The following is a 15,951-nucleotide window of genomic DNA, read 5'->3' on the forward strand; positions in this document are numbered from 1 at the left end:
GTGTTGGGGGCAGGAGGGCCTTGGGGGGTGGGAGGGGGTGGGCAGGGTGCGTGGGCCCCCGCCGGAGGTGGGGGTCCGGTCGCGTTGGTCCCCGCAGCCGGGGAGGCTGGCATGCACCAGGCCGAATTCAACGTCTGAGATAGTCTCTGGGGGGAAAGGCGCTTTTCGCCCACTCTTCCTTCGAGGTGTGTACAACCGGCGGGACGGGGATGGAGCAATAAACACAGACTAATGAGGCAGCGTGTGTGCGGTTATGACATTTAATATTCATATGCAAGTGAAGACAGTGATTGATTTACGACCTTGCCAAAAGCCAAGATCGTTTTAACAAGCACGAGCTGGAGCCGCAGACCAACTGGAAGTGGCGAGGAGCGGGAGCTGCAGCCAAACTCGAGCTGGAACCATCCGCAAGCGGGCATGGAAATGAGCCGGAGCCGTCCACGAGCTGGAACAGGAACCAAAGCTGAGCTGGGCCTGCAAACGGAACTGGAGCCGTCCACGAGCTGGAGCAGCAACAGACAGGAGCCCGCACGACCAAACCGACGGCACCGGCAATTGGAACGGGACCCAAAACAAACGGGGGCCCAAACAACTGAGCTGGAGCCGCGGCGTCACCGGCCGGGCGAGGCAGGGCTGTCCCCAGCCAGGAGCGGGGCAGGCGGCAGCGTCGGCCTGGGCGCAGGCAGCCCGGCTTCTTCCTGGGGGCTCCGCAGCTCCCGGCGTGGCTGGGGTCCTCCGTCCATCCGTCCGTCCGTCCCTGCACAGGGAGAGACGTGGGACAGTCAGACTGTGCCCACAGAGCCCCCGAGCTGCTGCCGCCCCTGCAAACCCGGCTGCCTCCCGGGCACGGGCGGCTCTGCCCGGCGCTTTGGGCAGCGGCTCCCCGGTGCCGTGCACCCGCGACGGGAGGGGAGGGAGAGACGGGGACGGGAGCCCAGCGACGTCCCCTTTCTCCCCGGGAGAGCGGGCGAGAGCCAGGGTCTGGCTGAACCGGGGGGGGTTCAGCCCCACACAGCAGCAGCAGCAGCAGCAGCGGTGGCACAGAGCAACAACCAGCAACCCCCGGGGCTGGGGCCGCACCGCACCAGTGCCGGCGGGGTCTGGGCCGGACCCCGACAGCGCCCGCTCCTGCCCCCCCAAACGTGCGGCGGACCCGCGGGACCCCCCAGGCCCCCTCCTGCACCCACAAACAGCCACGGGCCACAGGGGCAACCTGCCCAGTGGGCACAGGCTGCGGCCCTGCCGTGCTGAGCTCCCACCGGCACCTGCAGCGACCCACCGGTGCTGCCTTGCCGGTGCCGGGACCTCTCCTTCCCCACGGGGAGCCCTGCCGGGGGACGGCACCCACTCTCCCCGTCCCTCGGCCACCCCGCCGGCAGGACGAGGGGCAAAGCCATCGTGCCCCGAGCACAAAACCGCTCCCTGAGCTGCGGCCAGGCCCGGCTCCCTCGCACCCGCTCGGTCCTGGTGCTCCCGGGGCACGGCAGCCCCCGGCACCCCGCTCCCCTGGCCGGGGACAGGACCCCCGCCTGCCCCTCCATCCCCGGGACCCTGCAGGGACCCGGCCCCTCCCGCAGCACCGGAGATCCCCGCCGGCACAGCCGGCCCCGGGAGCCGAGCACCCCGCTCCCACCGCGCAGCTCCGCTCGCCGCCGCCGCCTCGGGGCACTCACCTCACCGGGCACGTCCTCGCCGCCGGTGTCCCCCGGCGCTCACCGCCTCGGGGCTGTGCTCCTCGCCCGGGCACCGGGATGAGCCTTCCCCACGCGTCGGCACAGCCACCTGGCACCGGGATGGCCGTCGCTGCCCGTGCCCGGCCAGGCCGGCTCCACCGTCTCGCCCACGGGGCTGCAGGAGCCGGCGTGGGTCCCTGCAGCGGCCTCTGCTCCCGCCACAGCACGCTTTGAGCTGAAAAAGAAGGGTTTCGGTCAAAGCAGGGCTTCGCGCAGGGCCCGCAGCCGCCCCCGGGCCCCGCCGTGGCAGCGCCTGCGAGGATGACGCGGGGCAGGGCCGAAGGGCTGCACCCCAGTGGAAACCAGTTCCCCCCAGCAGCAGCAGCTGCCACCCTCACCGGTCCGAGCTCTCCCCGGCTCCGGCAGAGCCGGCGCCAGGCCGGAGGGGTCTGTCCTGCCGGCAGCCGCTCCGGGCAAGAGCTGGGGAGAAAAAACCAGCCGGCGCCTGTGCCGGGAGGAGGGAGCCCGGCGGCAGGAGGGGTCACCGGCCGCCCCGGGAGACCCCCAGCCCCGCCGGGTCCCCGTCTGCCCCGGGTCCCGGCTGGGAGACGGGGCGTGCGGAGCCCCCGCGGCCGGTCGCCGGCTCAGGGTTCGAGCCGGGGCTGATCCCGTGGTGGAAATCGGGAGCTGCCGGGGACCCCCGGCCCCACGGGCCGAGCTGCAGCCACGGGACCCCCGAGAGGGGACCCCCGAGGTCGGAGCCAAAACCCGCCGGGAAAGTCACCGGGCCCCAGCCGGGCACCCACGGGGGATCCCGCAGCGGGGCAGGGGGAAACCAACCCAGCGCAGGCAGGGCAGGCAGGGCAGCTCCCGCCGCTGGGAAACCCGGGGGGCCGCAGCCGGCCGGTGCCTGCCCAGGGTCCCCCGTGGGTCCCGGCCGGAGCCCCCACCGAGAGCCGGGGGGTCCGGCCCGGGAGGGGACGGGGGCAGCACCCGCTGCCTGCGGGGACTCGAGCTTCAGGCAGCGCCTACCGGGCAGCGGCCGGTGCCCCCGCTCCCGCCCCGGAGCCTGCGGGCGGAGAGAGAAGGAAGGAAGCGGCCCCGGTTCTGCCCCGTTTTTCCCGGTTTGCCCCGTTTCCCTCGCCCGGCCCCGGCCCGGCACCCCGAGGCCGCCCGGGGCGGCCGGGAGATGGCGTCGCCCCCGGTTCCCGCCTGCCGGCTGCGGCCGCCCATTGCCGAGACCGCGTGAGAACCGCGCCCGGGGCGGCCCCGGAGGAGCCCCGGGGAGACGGGACAGCGGGGCCCGGCGCGGCTGCAGCCGGGGCCCGGCAGAGCGGCACCCTGGGCGCGGCCCCGGCTCGGAGCACGCCCGGAGGCGCCGGGGTCGGCTCGGCCCCCGGAGCAGCTCGGCCCCGGCGCGGGCGGGACCCGGGCGTGGCGGGGAAGCGGCCCCGGGCGCGGCAGGGGCCCGCCAGCCACAGCCCCGGGACCGGGACCGGGACCCCGCTCCCGCCGCCGCCGTTCCCGCGACGGCGGCGCCCCCTGGCGGCCGCGAGGGGTTTTGAAGCCTCGGGGGCCGCCGCGCACCTGCCGCCGCCGAGGCACGTGACTGCGGGTGCGGCCGCGGGGGCGTGCCTGATTCGGGGCGTGGGCGGGAAGGCCGGCGTGGGCGGGAGGCGGGGCGAGGCGAGAAGGCGGGGCGGAGCCCAGGGCGCGTGCGCGGGCGGAGCCGGCCCGGGTGGGAGGGCGGGGCGAGGGGAGTGGGCGGGCCGCAGGGCGCCGTCGCGGGGCGGGCCGTCGGCGGGGGCGGGGCGGGGCGAGGGAGTGGGCGGGCCGCAGGGCGCCGTCGCGGGGCGGGCCGCGCGGGTGGGGGCGGGGCGGGGCGAGGGGAGTGGGCGTGTTCGCAGGGCGCGTGCGGGCGGGGGGCCGGCACGGGTGGGCGGGGCGAGGGAGAGTGGGCGGGCCGCAGGGCGCGTGCGCGGGGCGGGGCCGGCACGGGTGGGCGGGCGAGGGGAGTGGGCGGGTCCGCAGGGCGCGTGCGCGGGGCGGGGCCGGCGCGGGGGCGGGGCGGAGTGGGGCGGGGCGAGGGAGTGGGCGTTTTCGCAGGGCGCGTGCGCGGGGCGGGGCCGGCACGGGTGGGCGGGGCGAGGGGAGTGGGCGTTTTCGCAGGGCGCGTGCGCGGGGCGGGGCCGGCACAGGTGGGGGGCGGGGCGAGGGAGTGGGCGGGTCCGCAGGGCGCCCGCGGGGCGGGGCCGGCACAGGTGGTGGGGCGGGGCGAGGGGAGTGGGCGGGTCCGCAGGGCGCCGTCGCGGGCGGGGCCGGCACAGGTGAGTGGGGCGGGGCGAGGGGAGTGGGCGTGTTCGCAGGGTGCCGTCGCGGGGCGGGGCCGGCACAGGTGGGCGGGGCGAGGGGAGTGGGTGTAGTCGCAGGGCGCGTGCGCGGGGCGGGCCGGCACAGGTGGGCGGGCGGGGCGAGGGGAGTGGGCGGGTCCGCAGGGCGCCGGCAGGGGCGGAGCCGGCACAGGTGGGCGGGGCGGGGCGAGGGGAGTGGGCGGGCCCGCAGGGCGCCGGCGCGGGGCGGGGCCGAGCAGATTTGAGCCCGGCGGCCGCCGTCTCCCCCTTTCCTCGTTCCCCGTGCCGGTGGCGCGGCCCCGGGGCGGCAGCGGCCGGGCCGGGCTCCCCGGCGGGCCCAGGTGAGGCGCGGGGGCTCGGCCCGGGGCCGGGGCCGCGGCGCCGGGGAATAAAGCCCGGAGGGCCGGAGCCCGGCGCCCCGCCGTCCTCGCCCGAGCCGCCCGCGGCCACACGGGCCCCCCCCCGGTCAGTTCGCAAGCACCGCCCGACACGCCGGGGCTGCCGGGCCCGTCCCGACCTCACACGCGGGGCGGGGGGGGGGGGCTCGGCCGGGTGCTCGGGGGCTGCGAACCTCGGGCCGGTTTTGGGCGAGCAGCCCGGGGGCAGCGGTGGGTGTCGGGAGAGGTGACCCCCGGCTCCGGGCCTGTCCTGGGGCTCAGCCCGGGCAGAGGGGTGGTGGGGGGCTCGGAGCCGGGCCCAGGCGTGGGGTTTTCCCGCAGCAGGGCCTGGGCTGGTGAGGCGGAGCAGCAGCTCGGGGGGCTCCGGAGGGAAAGGAGCTCCTGGGGTTTGGGGGCGCGGAGCCGGAGCCGAGGGGTTTCGCAGCTCAAAGGCAGGCTCACCTGCCTGGGTCGGGGGCTCGGGGACCGAGTCGCGTGCTCAGACCCGGGCACGCAGGCTAAACCCCCCAAAGTCCGTGTTTTCCGGGCTGAAAAAGGAGGCTCGGTCAGCCCTGCGTTGTGGGGACTTGACGCTCCTGCAGGGGCTCAAAACCGGAGACTAAGAAGTCTTCGGGGCTTGGCAGCAGAGCCCAAGTCCGGCCTTTGTGGGCCCGGGAAAAAAGCTGCCGGGCGAGTTCGGGGGCTGGAAAACGGAGACCCAGTCCTGGGTTTTGGGGGCTCAGAAACAGCGATGGAGTCGGGTGCCTTCAGGACCTGAAACCGGGCTCCTGGGGCTCGAAACGGAGACTAAGTCCTGCGTTTTCCAGGCTTGGACACGGGGTCGAGGGGGCAAAAGCCTGGCTCCCTTCAGGACGAGGGAGGGCAAGCGACGGGTTTGGGGGCAGAACCGGGCACGGCTGAGCTGGGCCCCTTCCCGCGGAGACTAAGTCCTGCGTGGGGCTCAAAACCAGGCTCCTTTGGCCAATGTGGGGCTTGAAAGCGGAGTCTTGTGTTCGTGGGCTTCCAACCAGGGTCGCTCAGGCAATCCTGGGCTTCTGAAAGGGAGACTCAGTCAGTCCTGCGCTTGGGGAGGGTGAGACCCGGCTCATGGGGGCAGTTCGCGGTCTTGAAGAGAGGGCTGAGCAAGTCCTGCGTTTTGGGGCTGGGACACAGAGCCTAAGTAGTCGTGTGTTTTAGTGCTTGGAGAACAGAGCCCAAGTCCCCCGTTGCTGGGGCTGGGAGCCAGGCTCACTGGGGCAGGTTTAGGGCGAGCCTAAGTCCTGCCGGCTGGGCTCCGCAGCAGAGACTCAGCGCTGTGGTTCTGGGGGCTCCAAGCGGGGCTCATCTGGCCCCGCCGGGCTTGGGGAGCAGAGCCGGTGCCGTGTTTGGGGCTGGGGGCCGGCCCCCGCCGCTGCTGCAGGGCCCGGCAGCGGAGCCCCAGCCCCGCGGGTTCGGGCTCGGCCCTGGAGCCCCCCGGCCGTTCCCGGGGCGGGCAGGGCTCCCCCCCGGGGAGCTCCCGGAGCACAAGGGGCTCCGGGAGCCGAGGCGCCCCTTGCCCTCCGCGGGCCGTTCCCCGACGGTGCTCACGGGCCGGGGACCCCGGTGCGGGCACTGCGGGAGCCGGGCAGACCGTGCCCGGCAGACGTGCCGGGCAGCCCCAGCGCCGCCGGCGGTTTCCAGCCTTTATTCGGTGTCCGCGCGGAGCCGCCGGCGCCCGTTCCGTGACACCGACCGCGGCACCGGCAGAGCCCCGGCGGGGAGCGCGGCCGGAGCCCCGGGCAGGAGCGGGCAGCGTGGGGAGGGAACGCGGGACTTGGGGCCCCGGGCCCCGCTCGGGCCCGGAACCCGGAGCGCGGCTGCTCCTGCCCGGCGCCGCGCCGCGGACGGCGGCCGGGCCGGGCCCGGGCCCGGCTCCGGTGCTGCCGCGGTCCTCCGGCTCCGCGGGGCGGGACGGAGCCCCGGGACCCGCAGCCCGCCCGCCAGGAGAGGCGGACGGCGACCAGGACCCCCCCGCCGGCTCCGCGCGCCCGCGAGACCCGGCGCTGGCCCCGTCCACAGCCCCAAGCCCGGCCCGGCCTCACCGGCCCCGGGCTCCGCGCAGCCCCCGGGCCGGGGCTCCCCCCGCGTCCCGAGCCACGGGTCCCGCCCGGCGCACCGGTACCGACGTCCGCCCCGGTCGGTGGCGGCGCGGTTCTGGCGGCGGAAGAGGAGGCGCGGGCGGGGCGGGGCGCGGCGAGAAGGCGGGGCGGAGCCCAGAGCGCGGGCGCGGGCGGGGCCGGCCCAGGTGCGCGGGGCCCGAGGGCGCATGCGCGGGGCGGGGCCCAGGTGCGCGGGGCGGGTCCGAGTGGGCGGGTCCGCAGGGCGCGTGCGCGAGGCGGGACGGGCACAGGTGGGCGGGGCGGGGCGAGGGGAGTGGGCGGGTCCGCAGGGCGGCTGCGCGGGGCGGGGCCGAGCAGATTTGAGCCCCGGCGGCCGCCGTCTCCCCCTTTCCTCGTTCGCCGGTGCCGGTGGCGCGGCCCGGGCGGCAGCGGCCGGCCGGGCCGGGCTCCCCCGGCGGGCCCAGGTGAGGCGCGGGGGGCTCGGCCCGGGGCCGGGAAGCGGGGCAGGGGCCGCGGCCGAGCGGGGGGTGTCGGGGCGGAGGCGGGCGGGCCAGCGGCGGTGCCCGGGCGGCCGCGCTGCCGGTGTCTCCTCCCGCGTCGGAGCCGGCGGGGCTCGGGGCGCCGGGGAATAAAGCCCGGAGGGCCGGAGCCCGGCGCCCCCCGTCCTGGCCCGAGCCGCCCGCGGCCACACGGGCCCCCCCCGTCCAGTTCGCAAGCACCGCCCGACAGCGCCGGCTGCCGGGCCCGTCCCGACCTCACACGCGGGGCTGGGGGGTGTGGGGCTCGGCCGGGGGCTCGGGGCCTGGAGAGCCGGTGCCGGGGCTTCGGGCTGGAGCAGAGCCCGAGCCCTGCGGGTTTGGGCTGGGGAGGGAGCCCGCCGGCTCTGGCTGGGGTCAGACCCGGGGCCGGGTGGCGGGGCAGCGGGAGGGTGGGAGGGCGTTGGGAGGTGTTGGGGGCAGGAGGGCCTTGGGGGGTGGGAGGGGGTGGGCAGGGTGCGTGGCCCCCGCCGGAGGTGGGGGTCCGGTCGCGTTGGTCCCCGCAGCCGGGGAGGCTGGCATGCACCAGGCCGAATTCAACGTCTGAGATAGTCTCTGGGGGAAAGGCGCTTTTCGCCCACTCTTCCTTCGAGGTGTGTACAACCGGCGGGACGGGGATGGAGCAATAAACACAGACTAATGAGGCAGCGTGTGTGCGGTTATGACATTTAATATTCATATGCAAGTGAAGACAGTGATTGATTTACGACCTTGCCAAAAGCCAAGATCGTTTTAACAAGCACGAGCTGGAGCCGCAGACCAACTGGAAGTGGCGAGGAGCGGGAGCTGCAGCCAAACTCGAGCTGGAACCATCCGCAAGCGGGCATGGAAATGAGCCGGAGCCGTCCACGAGCTGGAACAGGAACCAAAGCTGAGCTGGGCCTGCAAACGGAACTGGAGCCGTCCACGAGCTGGAGCAGCAACAGACAGGAGCCCGCACGACCAAACCGACGGCACCGGCAACTGGAACGGGACCCAAAACAAACGGGGGCCCAAACAACTGAGCTGGAGCCGCGGCGTCACCGGCCGGGCGAGCAGGGCTGTCCCCAGCCAGGAGCGGGGCAGGCGGCAGCGTCGGCCTGGGCGCAGGCAGCCCGGCTTCTTCCTGGGGGCTCCGCAGCTCCCGGCGTGGCTGGGGTCCTCCGTCCATCCGTCCGTCCGTCCCTGCACAGGGAGAGACGTGGGACAGTCAGACTGTGCCCACAGAGCCCCCGAGCTGCTGCCGCCCCTGCAAACCCGGCTGCCTCCCGGGCACGGGCGGCTCTGCCCGGCGCTTTGGGCAGCGGCTCCCCGGTGCCGTGCACCCGCGACGGGAGGGGAGGGAGAGACGGGGACGGGAGCCAGCGACGTCCCCTTTCTCCCCGGGAGAGCGGGCGAGAGCCAGGGTCTGGCTGAACCGGGGGGGTTCAGCCCCACACAGCAGCAGCAGCAGCAGCAGCGGTGGCACAGAGCAACAACCAGCAACCCCCGGGGCTGGGGCCAGCACCGCACCAGTGCCGGCGGGTCTGGGCCGGACCCCGACAGCGCCCGCTCCTGCCCCCCAAACGTGCGGCGCCGACCCGCGGGACCCCCAGGCCCCTCCTGCACCCACAAACAGCCACGGGCCACAGGGGCAACCTGCCCAGTGGGCACAGGCTGCGGCCCTGCCGTGCTGAGCTCCCACCGGCACCTGCAGCGACCCACCGGTGCTGCCTTGCCGGTGCCGGGACCTCTCCTTCCCCACGGGGAGCCCTGCCGGGGGACGGCACCCACTCTCCCCGTCCCTCGGCCACCCGCCGGCAGGACGAGGGGCAAAGCCATCGTGCCCCGAGCACAAAACCGCTCCCTGAGCTGCGGCCAGGCCCGGCTCCCTCGCACCGCTCGGTCCTGGTGCTCCCGGGGCACGGCAGCCCCCGGCACCCCGCTCCCCTGGCCGGGGACAGGACCCCCGCCTGCCCCTCCATCCCCGGGACCCTGCAGGGACCCGGCCCCTCCCGCAGCACCGGAGATCCCCGCCGGCACAGCCGGCCCCGGGAGCCGAGCACCCCGCTCCACCGCGCAGCTCCGCTCGGCCGCCGCCGCCGCCTCGGGGCACTCACCTCACCGGGCACGTCCTCGCCGCCGGTGTCCCCGGCGCTCACCGCCTCGGGGCTGTGCTCCTCGCCCGGGCACCGGGATGAGCCTTCCCCACGCGTCGGCACAGCCACCTGGCACCGGGATGGCCGTCGCTGCCCGTGCCCGGCCAGGCCGGCTCCACCGTCTCGCCCACGGGGCTGCAGGAGCCGGCGTGGGTCCCTGCAGCGGCCTCTGCTCCCGCCACAGCACGCTTTGAGCTGAAAAAGAAGGGTTTCGGTCAAAGCAGGGCTTCGCGCAGGGCCCGCAGCCGCCCCGGGCCCCGCCGTGGCAGCGCCTGCGAGGATGACGCGGGCGGGCCGAAGGGCACACCCAGTGGAAACCAGTTCCCCCAGCAGCAGCAGCTGCCACCCTCACCGGTCCGAGCTCTCCCCGGCTCCGGCAGAGCCGGCGCCAGGCCGGAGGGGTCTGTCCTGCCGGCAGCCGCTCCGGGCAAGAGCTGGGAGAAAAAACCAGCCGGCGCCTGTGCCGGGAGGAGGGAGCCGGCGGCGGGTCACGGCCGCCCCGGGAGACCCCAGCCCCGCCGGGTCCCCGTCTGCCCCGGGTCCCGGCTGGGAGAGGGGCGTGCGGAGCCCCCGCGGCCGGTCGCCGGCTCAGGGTTCGAGCCGGGGCTGATCCCGTGGTGGAAATCGGAGCTGCCGGGACCCCCGGCCCCACGGGCCGAGCTGCAGCCACGGGACCCCCGAGAGGGACCCCCGAGTCGGAGCCAAACCCGCCGGGAAAGTCACCGGGCCCCAGCCGGGCACCCACGGGGGATCCCGCAGCGGGGCAGGGGAAACCAACCCAGCGCAGGCAGGGCAGGCAGGGCAGCTCCCGCCGCTGGGAAACCCGGGGGGCCGCAGGCCGGTGCCTGCCAGGGTCCCCCGTGGGTCCCGGCCGGAGCCCCCACCGAGAGCCGGGGGTCCGGTCCCGGGAGGGGACGGGCAGCACCCGCTGCCTGCGGGGACTCGAGCTTCAGGCAGCGCCTACCGGCAGCGGCCGGTGCCCCCGCTCCCGCCCCGGAGCCTGCGGGCGGAGAGAGAAGGAAGGAAGCGGCCCCGGTTCTGCCCCGTTTTTCCCGGTTTGCCCCGTTTCCTCGCCCGGCCCCGGCCCGGCACCCGAGGCCGCCCGGGGCGGCCGGGAGATGGCGTCGCCCCCGGTTCCCGCCTGCCGGCTGCGGCCGCCCATTGCCGAGACCGCGTGAGAACCGCGCCCGGGGCGGCCCCGGAGGAGCCCCGGGGAGACGGGACAGCGGGGCCCGGCGCGGCTGCAGCCGGGCCCGGCAGAGCGGCACCCTGGGCGCGGCCCCGGCTCGGAGCACGCCCGGAGGCGCCGGGGTCGGCTCGGCCCCCGGAGCAGCTCGGCCCCGGCGCGGGCGGGACCCGGGCGTGGCGGGGAAGCGGCCCCGGGCGCGGCAGGGGCCCGCCAGCCACAGCCCCGGGACCGGACCGGGACCCCGCTCCCGCCGCCGCCGTTCCCGCGACGGCGGCGCCCCCTGGCGGCCGCGAGGGGTTTTGAAGCCTCGGGGGCCGCCGCGCACCTGCCGCCGCCGAGGCACGTGACTGCGGGTGCGGCCGCGGGGGCGTGCCTGATTCGGGCGTGGCGGGAAGGCGGCGTGGGCGGGAGGCGGGGCGAGGCGAGAAGGCGGGGCGGAGCCCAGGGCGCGTGCGCGGGGCGGAGCCGGCCCGGGTGGAGGGCGGGGCGAGGGGAGTGGGCGGGCCGCAGGGCGCCGTCGCGGGGCGGGGCCGTCGCGGGTGGGCGGGGCGAGGGGGTGGGCGGCGCAGGGCGCCGTCGCGGGGCGCGGGCCGTCGCGGGGGCGGGCGGCAGGGGGCGGGGCGAGGGGAGTGGGCGTGTTCGCAGGGCGCGTGCGCGGGGCGGGGCCGGCACGGGTGGGCGGGGCGAGGGAGAGTGGCGGCGCAGGGCGCGTGCGCGGGGCGGGCCGGCACGGGGTGGCGGGGCGGGGCGAGGGAGTGGGCGGGTCCGCAGGGCGCGTGCGCGGGGCGGGGCCGGCGCGGTGGGCGGGGCGGAGTGGGGCGGGGCGAGGGGAGTGGGCGTTTTCGCAGGGCGCGTGCGCGGGGCGGGCCGGCACGGGTGGGCGGGGCGAGGGGAGTGGGCGTTTTCGCAGGGCGCGTGCGCGGGGCGGGGCCGGCACAGGTGGGTGGGCGGGGCGAGGGGAGTGGGCGGGTCCGCAGGGCGCCGTCGCGGGCGGGGCCGGCACAGGTGGGGCGGGGCGAGGGAGTGGGCGGGTCCGCAGGGCGCCGTCGCGGGGCGGGGCCGGCACAGGTGAGTGGGGCGGGGCGAGGGGAGTGGGCGTGTTCGCAGGGTGCCGTCGCGGGGCGGGGCGGCACAGGTGGGCGGGCGAGGGGTGTGGTGTAGTCGCAGGCGCGTGCGCGGGCGGGGCCGGCACAGGTGGGCGGGGCGGGGCGAGGGGAGTGGGCGGGTCCGCAGGGCGTCGGCACGGGGCGGAGCCGGCACAGGGGTGGGCGGGGCGAGGGAGTGGGCGGGCCCGCAGGGCGCCGGCGCGGGCGGGGCCGAGCAGATTTGAGGCCCGGCGGCCGCCGTCTCCCCCTTTCCTCGTTCCCGTTGCCGGTGGCGCGGCCCGGGGCGGCAGCGGCCGGGCCGGGCTCCCCCGGCGGGCCCAGGTGAGGCGCGGGGGCTCGGCCGGGGCCGGGGCCGCGGCGCCGGGAAAAAGCCCGGAGGGCCGGAGCCCGGCGCCCCGCCGTCCTCGCCCGAGCCGCCCGCGGCCACACGGGCCCCCCCCCGGTCAGTTCGCAAGCACCGCCGACACCGCCGGGGCTGCCGGCCGGGCCGTCCCGACCTCACACGCGGGGCTGGGGGCTGGGGGCTCGGCCGGGTGCTCGGGGGGCTGCGAACCTCGGGCCGGTTTTGGGCGAGCAGCCCGGGGGCAGCGTGTGGGTGTCGGGAGAGGTGACCCCCGGCTCCGGGCCTGTCCTGGGGCTCAGCCCGGGCAGAGGGGGTGGTGTGGGGGCTCGGAGCCGGGCCCAGGCGTGGGGTTTTCCCGCAGCAGGGCCTGGGCTGGTGAGGCGGAGCAGCAGCTCGGGGGCTCCGGAGGGAAAGGAGCTCCTGGGGTTTGGGGGCGCGGAGCCGGAGCCGAGGGGTTTCGCAGCTCAAAGGCAGGCTCACCTGCCTGGGTCGGGGGCTCGGGGACCGAGTCGCGTGCTCAGACCCGGGCACGCAGGCTAAACCCCCAAAGTCCGTGTTTTCCGGGCTGAAAAAGGGAGGCTCGTCAGCCCTGCGTTGTGGGGACTTGGACGCTCTGCAGGGGCTCAAAACCGGAGACTAAGAAGTCTTCGGGGCTTGGCAGCAGAGCCCAAGTCCGGCCTTTGTGGGCCGGGAAAAAAGCTGCCGGGCGAGTTCGGGGGCTGGAAAACGGAGACCCAGTCCTGGGTTTTGGGGGCTCAGAAACAGCGATGGAGTCGGGTGCCTTCAGGACCTGAAACCGGGCTCCTGGGGCTCGAAACGGAGACTAAGTCCTGCGTTTTCCAGGCTTGGACACAGGGTCGAGGGGGGCAAAAGCCTGGCTCCCTTCAGGACGAGGGAGGGCAAGCGACGGGGTTTGGGGGCAGAACCGGGCACGGCTGAGCTGGGCCCTTCCCGCGGAGACTAAGTCCTGCGTGTGCGGGGCTCAAAACCAGGCTCCTTTGGCCAATGTGGGGGCTTGAAAGCGGAGTCTTGTGTTCGTGGGGCTTCCAACCAGGGTCGCTCAGGCAATCCTGGGCTTCTGAAAGGGAGACTCAGTCAGTCCTGCGCTTGGGAGGGTGAGACCCGGCTCATGGGGGCAGTTCGCGGTCTTGAGAGGGACTGAGCAAGTCCTGCGTTTTGGGGCTGGGACACAGAGCCTAAGTAGTCGTGTGTTTTAGTGCTTGGAGAACAGAGCCCAAGTCCCCGTTGCTGGGGCTGGGAGCCAGGCTCACTGGGGCAGGTTTAGGGCGAGCCTAAGTCCTGCCGGGCTGGGCTCCGCAGCAGAGACTCAGCGCTGTGGTTCTGGGGGCTCCAAGCGGGGCTCATCTGGCCCCGCCGGGCTTGGGGAGCAGAGCCGGTGCCGTGTTTGGGGGCTGGGGGCCGGCCCCCGCCGCTGCTGCAGGGCCCGGCAGCGGAGCCCCAGCCCCGCGGGTTCGGGCTCGGCCCTGGAGCCCCCCCGGCCGTTCCCGGGGCGGGCAGGGCTCCCCCCGGGGAGCTCCCGGGAGCACAAGGGGCTCCGGGAGCCGAGGCGCCCCTTGCCCTCCCGCGGGCCGTTCCCCGTCGGCGCTCACGGGCCGGGGACCCCGGTGCGGGCACTGCGGGAGCCGGGCAGACCGTGCCGGGGCAGCCCCAGCGCCGCCGGCGGTTTCCAGCCTTTATTCGGTGTCCGCGCGGAGCCGCCGGCGCCCGTTCCGTGACACCGACCGCGGCACCGGCAGAGCCCCGGCGGGGAGCGCGGCCGGAGCCCCGGGCAGGAGCGGCAGCGTGGGGAGGGAACGCGGGACTTGGGCCCCGGCCCCGCTCGGGCCCGGAACCCGGAGCGCGGCTGCTCCTGCCCAAGGCGCCGGCCGGGACGGCGAGGCCGGGCCGGGCCCGGGCCCGGCTCCGGTGCTGCCGCGGTCCTCCGGCTCCGCGGGGCGGGACGGAGCCCCGGGACCCGCAGCCCGCCCGCCAGGGAGAGGCGGACGGCGACCAGGACCCCCCCGCCGGCTCCGCGCGCCCGCGAGACCCGGCGCTGGCCCCGTCCACAGCCCCAAGCCCGGCCCGGCCTCACCGGCCCCGGGCTCCGCGCGCCCCGGAGAAGCCCCGGGCCGGGCTCCCTCCCCGCGTCCCGAGCCACGGGTCCCGCCCGGCGCACCGGTACCGACGTCCGCCCCGGTCGGTGGCGGCGCGTTCTGCGGCGGAAGAGGAGGCGCGGGCGGGAGGCGGGGCGCGGCGAGAAGGCGGGGCGGAGCCCAGAGCGCGGGCGCGGGCGGGGCCGGCCCAGGTGCGCGGGGCCCGAGGGCGCATGCGCGGGGCGGGGCCCAGGTGCGCGGGGCGGGTCCGAGTGGGCGGGTCCGCAGGGCGCGTGCGCGAGGCGGGACGGGCACAGGTGGGCGGGGCGGGGCGAGGGAGTGGGCGGGTCCGCAGGGCGGCTGCGCGGGGCGGGGCCGAGCAGATTTGAGCCCCGGCGGCCGCCGTCTCCCCCTTTCCTCGTTCGCCGGTGCCGGTGGCGCGGCCCCGGCGCGGCAGCGGCCGGGCCGGGCTCCCCCGGCGGGCCAGGTGAGCGCGGGGGCTCGGCCCGGGGCCGGGAAGCGGGGCAGGGGCCGCGGCCGAGCGGGGGGGTGTCGGGGCGGAGGCGGCGGGCCAGCGGCGGTGCCCGGGCGGCCGCGCTGCCGGTGTCTCCTCCCGCGTCGGAGCCGGCGGGGCTCGGGGCGCCGGGGAATAAAAGCCCGGAGGGCCGGAGCCCGGCGCCCCCCCGTCCTGGCCCGAGCCGCCCGCGGCCACAGGGGGGTCCCGCCCCCGGGCCCCCCGTCCAGTTCGCAAGCACCGCCCGACAGCGCCGGGCCCGTCCCGACCTCACACGCGGGGCTGGGGGGGGTGTGGGCTCGGGGGCTCGGGCCTGGAGAGCCGGTGCCGGGGCTTCGGGCTGGAGCAGAGCCCGAGCCCTGCGGGTTTGGGCTGGGGAGGGGAGCCCGCCGGCTCTGGCTGGGGTCAGACCCGGGGCCGGGTGGCGGGGGCAGCGGGAGGGTGGGAGGGCGTTGGAGGGTGTTGGGGGCAGGAGGGCCTTGGGGGTGGGAGGGGGGTGGGCAGGTGCGTGGGCCCCGCCGGAGGTGGGGGTCCGGTCGCGTTGGTCCCCGCAGCCGGGGAGGCTGGCATGCACCAGGCCGAATTCAACGTCTGAGATAGTCTCTGGGGGAAAGGCGCTTTTCGCCACTCTTCCTTCGAGGTGTGTACAACCGGCGGGACGGGATGGAGCAATAAACACAGACTAATGAGGCAGCGTGTGTGCGGTTATGACATTTAATATTCATATGCAAGTGAAGACAGTGATTGATTTACGACCTTGCCAAAAGCCAAGATCGTTTTAACAAGCACGAGCTGGAGCCGCAGACCAACTGGAAGTGGCGAGGAGCGGGAGCTGCAGCCAAACTCGAGCTGGAACCATCCGCAAGCGGGCATGGAAATGAGCCGGAGCCGTCCACGAGCTGGAACAGGAACCAAAGCTGAGCTGGGCCTGCAAACGGAACTGGAGCCGTCCACGAGCTGGAGCAGCAACAGACAGGAGCCCGCACGACCAAACCGACGGCACCGGCAATTGGAACGGGACCCAAAACAAACGGGGGGCCCAAACAACTGAGCTGGAGCCGCGGCGTCACCCGGCCGGGCGAGGCAGGCTGTCCCCAGCCAGGAGCGGGGCAGGCGGCAGCGTCGGCCTGGGCGCAGGCAGCCCGGCTTCTTCCTGGGGCTCCGCAGCTCCCGGCGTGGCTGGGTCCTCCGTCATCCGTCCGTCCGTCCCTGCACAGGGAGAGACGTGGGACAGTCAGACGTGCCACAGAGCCCCCGAGCTGCTGCCCCCTGCAAACCCGGCTGCCTCCCGGGCACGGGCGGCTCTGCCCGGCGCTTTGGGCAGCGGCTCCCGGTGCCCGTGCACCCGCGACGGAGGGGAGGGAGAGACGGGACGGGAAGCCAGCGACGTCCCCTTTCTCCCCGGACAGAGAGCGGCGGCGAGAAGCCAGGGTCTGGCTGAACCGGGGGGGGTTTCAGCCCCACACAGCAGCAGCAGCAGCAGGTGGCACAGAGCAACAAACCAGCAACCCCCGGGGCTGGGCAGCACCGCACCGAGTGCCGGCGGGGTCTGG

At 76.2% G+C, this 15,951-nt stretch overlaps 1 protein-coding gene across 1 annotated transcript; it reads right to left on the reverse strand.

Annotated features, from left to right (window-relative positions):
* Positions 1-218: 218 nt before the first annotated feature.
* On the reverse strand, positions 219-10,315 carry LOC127029127 (translation initiation factor IF-2-like). Its single transcript, XM_050914771.1, has 4 exons — positions 10,118-10,315; positions 9,506-9,587; positions 1,674-1,908; positions 219-757 (listed from the first exon to the last, which is right to left on the reverse strand). Exons 1-4 carry the CDS (start codon positions 10,313-10,315, stop codon positions 325-327), a joined length of 948 nt encoding a protein of 315 aa, XP_050770728.1. The 3' UTR covers positions 219-324.
* Between the last annotated feature and the right edge of the window lie 5,636 nt (positions 10,316-15,951).

This window comes from Gymnogyps californianus, unplaced genomic scaffold (assembly GCF_018139145.2).
Source record: "Gymnogyps californianus isolate 813 unplaced genomic scaffold, ASM1813914v2 HiC_scaffold_81, whole genome shotgun sequence".
Classification (NCBI taxonomy): domain Eukaryota; kingdom Metazoa; phylum Chordata; class Aves; order Accipitriformes; family Cathartidae; genus Gymnogyps; species Gymnogyps californianus.